This window comes from Natator depressus, chromosome 7 (assembly GCF_965152275.1).
Source record: "Natator depressus isolate rNatDep1 chromosome 7, rNatDep2.hap1, whole genome shotgun sequence".
Taxonomy (NCBI): domain Eukaryota; kingdom Metazoa; phylum Chordata; order Testudines; family Cheloniidae; genus Natator; species Natator depressus.
Window position 1 is genome coordinate 50,427,836 of NC_134240.1, and position 12,733 is coordinate 50,440,568.

General features: G+C 47.9%; 1 protein-coding gene across 1 annotated transcript in view; it reads left to right on the forward strand.

Moving 5' to 3' along the window:
• The window catches only part of DAG1 (dystroglycan 1), a 116,955-nt gene extending 104,924 nt beyond the window's left edge, over positions 1–12,031 (forward strand). Inside the window, exon 3 of the mRNA XM_074958371.1 lies at positions 4,452–12,031. Coding sequence (XP_074814472.1) covers positions 4,452–6,860 — 2,409 coding nt within the window. The 3' untranslated portion in view covers positions 6,861–12,031. The remainder of the gene's footprint in view (positions 1–4,451) is intronic.
• The last annotated feature ends 702 nt before the right edge of the window (positions 12,032–12,733 follow it).

Consider the following 12,733-nt stretch of genomic DNA (forward strand, 5'->3'; position numbering starts at 1 on the left):
TGGAGCACTTGACTTTTCAGCTCTAATATTTTTAACATTGTTATAAGCACAGCCATACTGGGTCAAACCAGTGGTCCATCTAGCCCAGTATCCTGTCTTCCAACAGTGGCCGGTGCCAGGTTCTTCAGAGGGAATGACCAGAACAGGCAGTCATCAAGTGATCCAGGCCCTGACGCCCATTCCTAGCTTCTGGCAAAGAGAGACTTAGGACCACCCAGAGCATGGGGTTGCATCATAGAAGATGAGGGTTGGAAGAGACCTCAGGACATCATCTAGTCCAACCCCCTGCTCAAAGCAGGACCAACCCCAACTAAATCATCCCAGCCAGGGCTTTGTCAAGCCGGGCCTTAAAACCCTCTAAGGATGTAAATTCCACTACTGCCCCGGGTAACCCATTTCAGTGCTTCACCACCTCCTAGTGAAAGTTTTTTTTTCAGATATCCAACCTAGACCTCCCCCACTGCAACTTGAAAATATTGCTCCTTGTTCTGTCATCTGGTACCAGTGAAAACAGTCTAGATCCATCCTCTTTGGAAACCCCCTTCAGGTAGTTGAAGGGTGCTATCAAATCCCCCCCTCACTCTTCCATGCTGCGGCTAAAAAAGCCCAGTTCCCTCAGCCTCTCCTCATAAGTCATGTGCCCCAATCCCCTAATCATTTTTGTTGCCCTCCGCTGGACTCTCTTGGATATCCGTGCCCATCTTGGCTAGGTAAATTCTATGGAAAACATAATACATGCAAATAAAATGTTATGTTGAGACTTAGCTTTGTATTTAAAGATTTGACTTCATGTGTCAGATCTGCTCTCAGGGGACAGCACTTTGCAGCTAGCTGCCAGAACGTGTATCCAAATTCTAAAACTAGGTAGAAAGCTTAGGTCAGCAGGAGACAAGGCGTGTTAGCGCAGGCCCAGCACTGCCACTGGGTTACTGCACTTTCTCTGCTCACAATAGGGTACAAAGCAATGTGCATAATTTCACTGTTAGTTGAGCAGCGGAGTAAAGAGCTGTGAAAATTCAGAGGTAGCAAGAGTCAGACCCATTGGTTTGAATTGCAAATGGCAAAGGATTTCTCTTAGTCCAGCTGCTAACCATTGATACTCTTTGCTCAGCTTGCTGCAGTCTCTAGGGCTTTTCAGTGGTGCATGTCATGTCTGCTCTTGTCACACATGAAGGGAATTGTCACCTTGTAGCTCACAAAAGCTGTAGCTCACAAAAGCTTATGCTCAAATACATGTGTTAGTCTCTAAGGTGCCACAAGTACTCCTTTTCTTTTTGCTAATAGTCAGTGAGTAATGACTGATCTCGGTGCTTTTTCATTCAGCTATCTAAAGCAAGAGACCTCATGCTTGGTAGCCAGCTCCAGCATTCCAACCCTCTCTTTTTCAACTGCTCTCAAACCTCGTGTGCATTCCTACAGTCTGCAAGGCTGCCTTGTCCAGCTATATGTTCTGACAGATTATGAAATATGTGTAAGCTTTACAGAATTGCAGAGATATGAAAATGGCCTTCTTGGAGAGAGCTTAATCACATCACTGCATTAGGCTGCAGCAAACTCAGCAGAAGGGATACTTGAGGGAACCTGAGTATCTCCCTGTGCATGGGGACACTCTCAGTGGCGAGAGGAAGCTGCTTGTAGCATTAAAAACTGCAGGCTGGAGTAGTGGGAGCGGCAACTTAATTCTTGCATCACTCTGCTGCCTCCTAGTTCTCATTGAGCTCTGTGTAGGCTTTCCTAGGTGTTAAAAGAACAGGAGTACTTGTGGCACCTTAGAGACTAACACATTTATTAGAGCATAAGCTTTCGTGGTCTTATGCTCAAATAAATTTGTTAGTCTCTAAGGTGCCACAAGTACTCCTGTTCTTTTTGCAGATACAGACTAACACAGCTGCTACTCTGAAACTAGATGTTAAAGTGCTGCTTGGGGAGGGGATCTGCTGTGAGCTGTAGCTGGGGCACCATGTGGTTCTCAGTTCTTCAACAACAGAATCCACCACTCGCTGCAGAGTCATGTTTCAGCATCTGCGTTGGTGTCTTCAAAGCTACAATTCTTGTCCTTCCAGAGGTGAAAGACTCCTCCACACAGCCAGTGTAAAGCCAGCATGCATGCGATGCCATGTACCAGTATAGGAAGGGATGGTGTGCTCAGTTACACGGAGAGCTTGCAGTGTAACTATGGGATTTAATCCACTTAATATCGAAATAAATAATGAGAGGGAAATGGCGCCAAAGTAGCCACTTCCTTGTTTGAGTCACTGCAAACTGCCACTTCGCTGCAGAACCCCAGGGCTTGCTGCATAGTCAGAGGGAAATGGGAGTGGCAGTAGCCTTGCAAACAGTGCGGCACAGTATGTCAGGCCTGCTCTTCATTGTGAATGGAGGGAAGTGGCCATAACACAAACAGAACATGAGCTGCCACAACTTGAGTGGGTGCTGGAAGCACACAACTGCCACCTGGCAGGTGCAGTTGGTGTCCCGTAAGTGGGAGCCGAGTACTTGGGCTTCGGAGCAGGCAGGAATGGGTACAGAAGTAGATACTGTGGCTTTGCACATGTGGTTTTTCCTTATATGTGGGGGGAGGTGGAAGCACTTTTGCATTTCTCCAGACTGTCAGCTGTGCTGATGACAAACAGCTTGCAGTGAAAGCAAAGTCCTTGTAACATAGAATGATTGGCAAAGTGAGGCATGCTGTCTGCTGGCTGACATTTCAGAACAAACTCAGAACTTCTCACTAAATGAACAAAATGGCTAGGAGAACTTGGGGGAAATAGCTTTATTTATGTCTCTCCCCTCCTGTGCCCCACATGGAGACATGTATGGTCAGGGTTATCTGAGAGCTGCAGGGCAGGTGTGTGCTGGGAAGATGGGGGTGGAAGACTGGTAGGAATCACATCAAAAGTACATTGGAAAGAGCTGGCGTGATTAGGTGCACTTACCTTTAACTTGATCTTCCTTCTCAGCACATGGCAGTTCCATCTTCACTTACATTAACTTTCCACTCCTAAATTACACAACAGGATTTCAAGGAAAGACTCAGGTTAGTGATCCACTAACCATGGCCCCAAGTCAGTCAACAAATAACAAAATAGCGTCCAGTATTAACTTACAGAAAAGCAGCAAATGAAATGTTCTGAATTCTTGGGTGCAGGGGGCCAGGCCGGAGCACACCTTTGTTTCTGTTCTAGGAAAGTCAAACTCCTGAATAGTAGGCTCGTTTTGAATAGGAGGACTGACTCCTACCAAATGGCTTGAACCTTTTATACAAACTAGTGATTGTCAAGTACAGGTTAACAGCAATCAGTCATGCCACCCAGTTTCATTCTCCACTGCTGTGTGCCTCTGCACTTCAGAGGTAAGTGCTGCCATGCTGATCTGGTGGCCCTCACTTTGTCCTGGTGTAAATGGCCACACAAGGAGTATGGGGAGGCAGTGGAGAGTCAGGCCTCTGGTCCTCTCAGGAGGATGGAAAGCCTAGGGCAGAACCTTTTCATTGGAAATAGCAGCATGGTGTTAATGATTCATTTCTGCTGTTATCAAGAGCTAAACATGAAAAGGGCAACTGGCATGTTAGTCGCCCCAGTGACAGGAGATCCTTGTGAGCCTCAGATGAGGGCATGAGCTAAGTGGATATGCAATATTTTCCTTCTGGAGATCTTAGGTTTTAGAAGACTTCAGAAAGAAGATGAACTGTGACACAGTCAGAAAACTTACTAGCTTAATCAGTACTATTGTAAGGAAGATCTTTAATGGCTTAATTCAGAGCCACGTGGACTCTGGCATCTGAATTTGTGGTTCTACTAGGTATTTGTAGCTCAGATAGTGCTGGAATAATAAAACATTTCAGCTTCATAGTTATACACATCAATTAGACACTTTTGGCTGGCCCATGCCAGCCAACTCAGGCTCGTTGGTCTTGGGCTGTAGGGCTGTGTCGTTGCTGTGTAGACTTCCAGTCTCTGGGGCTCTGCAAGGTGGAAGGGTCCCAGAGATCAGACTCCAGCCTGACCCCAAAAGTCTACACAGCAATGGAACAGCCCAAGCCCCGCGAGCCCGAGTTGACTGTCACAGGCCAGCTCTGGGTGTCTTGCTGTGTAACCACACCCTGGAATTGCACTTGTGCGTTAGCAGAAAATAACATACTTATCCCATATAGTGGTGCCTACTGGTGCTTGGGAGCTTACATCATGGAGACAAGCCCTTTGACGAAGTATTTTTAAATACCTACTGGGTTTGCTCCTCTGTTCAGGCCACTTCAGTGTTTTGGGGGCAGATGCATGCAATAAAAATCAATCATGGTATTCTGGCTAGAAATTTACCTTTTACACCTGTTGTGCTTACAAGATCAGTTGTTGATAGCCTGTAACGTAAACATTAATTGTGATCAAACTGGTCTCTTCACTAATTTCTAAAAGGCAACAGTACCTTACCATACCTCTCCTTCTCTTCCATAGATATCTGAAGCGGGGAAAGACTCCTTGCCTTCTTGGTTGCATTGGGAACCGAAGAGTAGCACCTTGGAAGGTCTGCCCCTGGATACTGACAAGGGTGTGCATTACATCTCAGTGAATGCAGGGCAGCTGGAGCCCAATGGAAGTTATGTGCCCCAGACCATCAATGTCTTTTCCATTGAGGTTCACCCTGAAGACCACAATGAACCTCAGTCAGTACGAGTGACTTCCCAAGACCAGAATGAGGCAGCACCATTCATGTGTGGCACAGAGGAACCAGTCACAATCCTGACTGTAATTTTGGATGCTGACTTAACAAAAATGACACCAAAGCAAAGAGTTGAACTTTTAAACCGAATGAAACATTTTTCAGAGGTGGAACTTCATAACATGAAGTTGGTTCCTGTTGTAAATAATAGACTCTTTGACATGTCAGCCTTCATGGCTGGGCCAGGAAATGCAAAGAAGGTGGTGGAAAATGGGGCCTTACTCTCATGGAAATTGGGATGTTCTTTGAGCCAAAATAGTGTTCCCAACATCAGCAATGTTGAAGCTCCTGCTAAAGAAGGTGCCATGTCTGCCCATCTTGGCTACCCTGTTGTTGGCTGGCACATTGCTAACAAGAAACCTCATCTTCCTAAGAGGATAAGGCGGCAGATCAATGCCACCCCTACACCTGTCACTGCCATCGGGCCACCTACAACTGCTATCCAAGAACCACCAACCAGAATTGTTCCCACTCCCACATCCCCAGCCATTGCTCCACCCACAGAAACAACGGCTCCTCCAGTAAGAGAGCCTATACCGTTACCTAGGAAACCTACAGTTACTATTAGAACAAGAGGAGCCATTGTTCAGACACCAACTCTAGGACCAGTTCAGCCAACCAGAGTAGTGGAAGCCACCAGTACTATCCCTGGGCAGATTCGCCCAACGATGACTGGATATGTAGAGCCTACTGCTGTGGTTACACCACCCACAACCACTACTAAGAAACCAAGAGTTACCATTCTGAAACTAGGCACACCATCAACAACAGATTCCTCTACAGCTACAACTCGAAGGCCTACCAGAAGACCCAAAACTCCTCGACCTACCAAGCCCCCTGGCACGACCAGATCACCAATCACTAAGTTGGAAACCCCCTCTCCTCCAACCCGCATACGCACTACCATTAGTGGTCCTTCCCGTGTGTGGGAGCCAAATGAGCCGCCAAGGCTGACAAACCACATTGACAGGGTGGATGCATGGGAAGGCACTTACTTTGAAGTTAAAATACCTTCCGATACGTTCTATGATAAAGAAGACACCACTACAGATAAACTGCAATTGACTCTAAAGCTGAAAGAGCAGAAAATGGTGGAAGAAAACTCCTGGGTCCAGTTCAATAGCACTAGTCAACTAATGTATGGAATGCCTGATCACAGCCACATAGGTAAGCATGAGTATTTCATGTACGCCACGGACAAAGGTGGCCTCTCTGCAGTGGATGCTTTTGAAATACATGTTCACAAACGGCCACATGGGGACAAGTCTCCAGTTAAATTCAAAGCCAAATTCCATGGAGACCACAATGCAGTGGCCACTGACATCAATAAAAAGATTCAGTTGGTAAAGAAGCTGGCTTTTGCATTTGGTGACCGGAACAGCAGCACCATTACCTTACAAAACATCACCAAGGGCTCCATTGTAGTGGAGTGGACAAACAACACTCTGCCTCTGGACCCGTGCCCGAAAGAACAGATCAGAGCCTTAAGCAAAAGAATCTCTGATGACTCTGGTGGTCCTAGCCCAGCCTTCTCCAATGCCTTAGAGCCAGAGTTCAGGCCCATAAACATATCTGTGGTTGGCTCCGGCAGCTGCAGGCACATTCAATTTATTCCAGTGGCTAGAGATAGCAGGATTATCTCTGAAGCCACCCCGACGTTGCTGTCAGGTAAAGACCCCGAGAAGAGCAGTGAGGATGACGTGTACCTGCACACTGTGATCCCTGCTGTGGTGGTTGCTGCTATCCTGCTGATCGCTGGCATCATTGCCATGATCTGTTATCGCAAGAAGAGAAAAGGCAAACTCACCATTGAAGATCAGGCCACCTTCATCAAGAAGGGAGTGCCGATCATATTCGCAGATGAGCTGGATGACTCCAAACCTCCCCCTTCCTCCAGCATGCCCCTGATCCTTCAGGAGGAGAAAGCCCCTCTCCCCCCTCCAGAGTACCCAAACCAGAACATGCCAGAGACCACCCCCTTGAACCAGGACACCATCGGGGAATATACTCCATTGCGGGATGAAGACCCCAATGCACCTCCATACCAGCCTCCCCCACCTTTCACAGCACCCATGGAGGGTAAAGGCTCCCGCCCGAAGAACATGACCCCCTACAGGTCTCCACCTCCATACGTCCCCCCTTAATGAACAAAAGATTCTTTGCGGAGTAGGGGCCTCTAGTCCCGTGCCAGGGTTGTCTGTAGGGACTGATGGCCTGCAAATCCGTTGCCAACCAGAAACACCACTCAGAATCCCAAACCGCAGCCAGCCCCTCTCCGGAAATGTTCGCTCACCAGAGTGCTGGGGAGACTTTGGGACACTGATTTTATTTTTGCCTAACAGCTTTTATTTTATTTTATTCATAGAAAATTCTTCTTGGCTCAAATGTATTTCTGACGGCAGGCTTCTCGACGCGTCCGCGGACTGGTGAAAAGGGAGAGAGATGGCTGGATGTGCAGGCAGCATAGGGGGTGGCACTCTGAGGCTCTGCTGTTTGCCTTTAACACTAACTGTACTGTTTTTTTTTCTATTCACGTGTGTCTAGCAACAGGACATAACATGAAAGATAGCCTACAAATAATGACATTTAAGGGACCTTCTGAAGTCAAGGCTGAGTTTTTACATTTATTCTGCTGTTTACCTAAAGTTGTCTGTGTGGTTTTTGGGACGGGGGAGGGGAAGTACTTTGCTAAAAATCAGCTCCAGAGGTGTTTCAAACCCAGTTAGAGGATGGACCTAGCCAGTGTTTTTATCAGAGGAATCCTATTTTTTCACATATTGTAAAATTGTCATTAGCCTGGGTGTGGGCACCCTTTGCCAAGCGACCAGGAAACTCCCTGCCCCCACATAGGCTGTTGCTGGCCTGCCGAGATCACCCTGCCCGTCCCCATGCTGCTGGAGAACAGAACTTGGTGCCTCAGAACAGCCTGGAAAACATCCATTGGGTAACAGAGAGTGGGGCTCAGTCAGGCTCAGAGGGGCAGCATCTCCACGGTGGGCTGCATGGCTGTGGTGTGGGCAGACCAGCAGTGGGGGGCTCTGCCAGGAATGGGAGAAGGTTTTATACTGCCCCACTTCTCCATGTAAGTAGCGAGTGCTGGGGTTTGACACACTTTGAGGTGTTTTGGCGAAGATGCAATATTTTTATGTAGTGTGTTGCTATCTCCTCACTTCTCCTTGAGCATAATATTGGCACAGCTTCTCATCCATCCCCTCTTGCTGTCCCAACCCACTTGTTCTGCACCACCCTCACGCTCACGCGCACATTACGCTGGCGGTTGGGATCTCCGAAGTGCCAGAAATGGCTAGAGTAAAACTCTCAAATCTAATTTTTTACTAAATTTTTGATAAAGCCTCAAATTGTTTTATTAAAAAATAATTAAAAATGGTAACGCTGACAGCAGTTTGTACGAGCTTAGCTTGATAGTATCAACTCCATGGGACTGACTGCTTTGCTCACTTTGAGTTCTGTCTCTTAGTCATTGTTAAATATTAGAGCCATGTCTAGGTTTCTTGCCTTTTTAAAATGAACTTCCATCATCTCTCCTGCAAGGTTGGGGTTGCCCTGTAGGCTGCTCCTGTGCTTTTTTCCTTTGAACTAAATCATTTTAAGCATGGATTTTTCTTGACCGTTTGAGAACTATTTTTGGTACATTTAGAGGGAGGAAAAACCCTTTGCAATAATGTGGCCCTGCCCTGGCCAGGGCTGGCTGGGCAGGTTCTGGCTGACTTTGCACACCAAACAGACACTTTAAGCCATATTGACTGTTTTGCAAAGTATGTTTGTGTGCTGACGTGGCCAAGTTACACACCAGTAGGTGACTGGAGAAAATGACCTTCACCTCTTAATTGCTAGGCTGGCATTTCCCATCATCCCTTTTCTCGACTTCAAGGGAGTTTGCCTGTCAAAAGCAAACACTAGTCTAATCTTGTTAGGGCCTTAGCTCAGCACTCTCTGCTTCTGTACCTGCAAGGGGGTGGGAGAAGTGAGGTCAGGGTGGCTGCAAAGTGCACCTCAGGCAGGGTTTTAGTGGTGCTGGCTTTACCCCATACCAACTGTGACTCCTCCCCCACTCCCCCCCTTGCAAGAGTGCTGGAGCTGAGCAGGCTTCCTAGGAGAGCACTGGCCCATCTTTTCCTCTCTGGCAATAGGGGGAGTGGGAGTGTCGTCACCCAGATGCTCTGCTGGCTTTGTGCTGCGCCTAGAGCTGTGTCTGGAAGCCCGTTGCAGCTGGGAGTAGATTGGGAGGGCTGAGCTGGCAGCGGTACATTTTGGGTGCCTCTCCAGCAGGCCTGAAGTTATCCCCACATGCGCAAGTTGGAACAGGCTCCCAAACAGTGCTGTTGTCCCTAGCAACCGCAGCCTCTCCATACTGGCCATGCGCAGGCGCACATATGTCAGGCCTGGGCCTACCTGTCACCATAGAAACTGGAGGCGAAGGGGCAGTGAACAGAATAATAATAATGGCATTCTCAGCGGCCGCCTTCCCCTTAGCACCAGTGCTGTTTGTTTATGCCACTAGACACTGTAATGGTGAGAGAGACTTGTATTAAAAAAGTGTTCACCAACTACTGCTGTGTTTTTATTCCTTGTATGATTATTTTAAAGATGTTTTCTGTATTCTGTAAAGAATCCTATCAACTAAATAAACCCGTGTACTTTACTACACCGCAGTGGGCTCACGCACTCTTCCTCCGCTGCTGGCCGCAATCGTGAGGCGTCACCCACCCAGCAGGCTCCTGGGGCAGAGCAACTGCTGTGGTGGAATTCCAGGCCCAGCAGAGCTTGGGGGCAGCTCTCCGAGGGTATTCTGCCGCTAGCTGTGGGACGTGGGGGCTTTTACTAAGAGCTGCTGGCTTGCCCTCAGTTGTGCCTGGCGCTGCAAGGCGGGGTGTGTAACTCTGTCTGTTTAGATGAGAGCCTCTCCCATTTGTGTGCTCTCTAGGAAAGAGTGAAGCAGACAGAGAATACAAGCACTTGAGTTACTGCAGGGAATCCCAGTCTGCCACCAGCATGCTACCGAGAGGTGCTGGGTACACATCAGACCCCCCACTGCCCTTAGGGCCACGGGTGTGACTCCCACTCATCCATCTGTGCAAGTCCATGGAGACTTGAACCCTTAGCCCTTTATCTCCAGAGCAGAGCATGGGCAGCAGTGATGCCAATTCACCCCCATGCCATGCTGGGCCTTAGCCCTGGCCTGAGGGGCCCACTAGATGGAGACAGGAATCCCAGCCAGGGTTTGAATGAGATTTTAACCAGTTCAGCGAAGCACTGATTTGAACACAGCCCAGCAGGACTCTGTTCACGCAGCGGCTATTTGGCTGTTGTCACTTAACTCAGCTGCTCGCAGAAAGTCGGTGGTTCGCTCTCCACAGGGAATTGTACATTTGCTTTCCCTGTGTGCTCACAGCACAAACCTTGCTCGTCCTATCAAAAACAAGACTGTGACCAATCTCATTAAAGTAGCTGAGATTTCAAATGCTTGGTCACATTTTGAGAAAATGGGGATGAGTTTGTGCATCAATCACCTGTTCGCAGGGACCCACTCGGCTCTAATTCAAGCTGCTGAGCACCTGGCATCTCAGGCCCACAGTGCTTGCCGGTCCATGCCCGACCCCCAGCTAATCAGAGCAGCTGGGCTGTGCCCAGGCAAGGCAGTGAAGGCCTAGCACACGATCAGTTCTGCTCCTGCCCTAGACTCAGACAAGTGAGGTGAAGCAAAAGGCTCCATACATCCCATTACTTTTCTCCACAACCTTGTGTACTCTGAACATGGCTTCCATCCACTGTGTGTGTCATGATACCAGCTCTCCTGAACCACAGGGAAGCGTAGACCCAAAACTTCACTGGCACCAGAGCACTAGTGAAAGGCAAGTTTGAGTGGTAGGGAGAAGCCGGATGTGAGGAAAGGAGAGCTGCTGCCATTAGAGCAGGCAGAGAGAATCACTTCTGACTAGAAAAAAGAAGAGTACTTGTGGCACCTTAGACCAACAAATTTATTTGAGCATAAGCTTTTGTGAGCTACAGCTCACTTCATCGGATGCATGCCAGCTTATGCTCAGATAAATTTGTTAGTCTCTTAAGTCTTAGTTGCCACAAGTACTCCTTTTCTTTTTGCGGATACAGACTAACACGGCTGCTACTCTGACTTCTGATTAGGTAACTTGTCGGTTTCCCAGGCTGAGGTTAACTAAAAAGCTGGAGAGACTGTGGCAGGGCCTAACTTCCCAGCCTTGCAAAGACATTGCACAGATGTTTCTCTGGCTGCTGGGCAGCAGGCTGAGGACATGTGCTTTAGCCTGTGGTGTTCGTTCCATGTCAGGACAATATGGACTCTGGAAAGGTGGGTAGTTGACAACCCAGCACAGCTGCTGCCTACTGCATTGAGCCACAGCAAGCTTGAAACTTTCTGCTCTTCTCCTTGGTATATGGATCCTGTTCTCCCCGGAGGCTGGGCACTAGATTGGTCAGCGGGCCTTTAATCGTGCTGCAGCCAGAGGAAGGGAAGGGAGACTGAGAAGATGGAAGCTTAAAAAATAGTTTTTTCAGCATTGTCTGTTACAGGGGTGAGTGGGGCACCCTGGGGCCGCTGTCTAAGTGTGCACCCCACTCCCCCCGCTTGTTAGATTATAGATATTCAGGCCTGCCTGTAAAGGCCTATACTTTAAGAACTTAGGTGTATTCTTATCACTTTGCTAGTTCTAGAGGTATAAAAGAGAGAATCAAAATCACTGTCTGACTGTATAAGGCCTTTTCTCACTGTGACAGTCTGAAGCCCTGTTCTTAGGCTAAGGCCTTTGGCAAAGCAGCAGAGGCAGCCATAAACTGGGAAGCATATGGTCCTATCCTCACATTCCAAACTTTGAGTCCCATTGAAATAAGGTGCTATTGGGCTGTTAGGCATTCTCAGGACAGGATTGTATTTCTATCACCACCAGATAAAGATGGTTAAAGAAAACTTAGTTTGATAGCATCCTATCTGGCAAGAAATCACTCCTCAATAGTTGTGGTTGTGAAACCCTAATTTCTGTATGTTTTATCTTTATGGCCCCGATTTTTCTATTGTTAATCTGTCTGTTCTCTAATTGTTTTTATCTGCTGTATTACTAATTTTGCTAGGTGTAAGTTAATGAGGGTAGTGGGATATAATTAATTAGAGAATTATGTTACGGTATGTTAGGATTGGTTAGATAGATTTCAGTAAAATGACTGGTTAAGGTATAGAATATTATATAAACCGGGGTCAAACAGGAAGTGGAAGGGAAAATTGGAATCATGCTTGCTAAGTGGGGAGGGAGGTAATGGGAATAGGGAACAGGGACACAGGCAAGGCTCTGTGATGTCACAGCTGGGAAGGGGGACACTGGGGAACAGACTCTATTGGTGTATAGAGATAAGCCCGACTGGTGTGAAGGGCTTCGGAATATGTTTGCTTGGAAATTAACCCCAATAAACATTGCATTGTCTGCACTTTGGACTTCTGGTCTTTTGCTGCTTGCTGTCTGCATGACAAGAACCGGGGAAGCGGGAGGGTTGAGGGAAGGCCCTCTAATATCTTGGTGCCATGACTCGGATGCATCATGTTGGACAGGTAAGTCGCAGCCACGTAAGTCCCCCACCCCAACTGTCCGCACAGCTACTTGGAGGGGGTTATGGCAGGCTCTCATGATGGTAGTTGCAGGTCCTTGCGAGCTGGGGTAATGGTCTTTTTGGATAAGTGGTTACGGAAGAATCTGGGCCCATTCCAGGTGTGGGGGTCAACCTGGGATGAGATTAAAAAGGAAATGGGAGCAGTGTTGGAGACCCAGAAGGATGGGGGCTGGCTGAGGAGCCCACCTCCATGATAAATGGGTAGTGGAAGGAGGTCCGTACCCATGGGGCAGGATGCCTTCCAGGGAAAGGAGTCACTTAGGTCCACTTGTAAGAGGTTTGAAGTAAAGGCAGCATTATGGGAAGCTGCCAGTAATCTTTCATGTTTGGTGCTACTCCAGCGAAGGCTACTGGAGGATTGTGA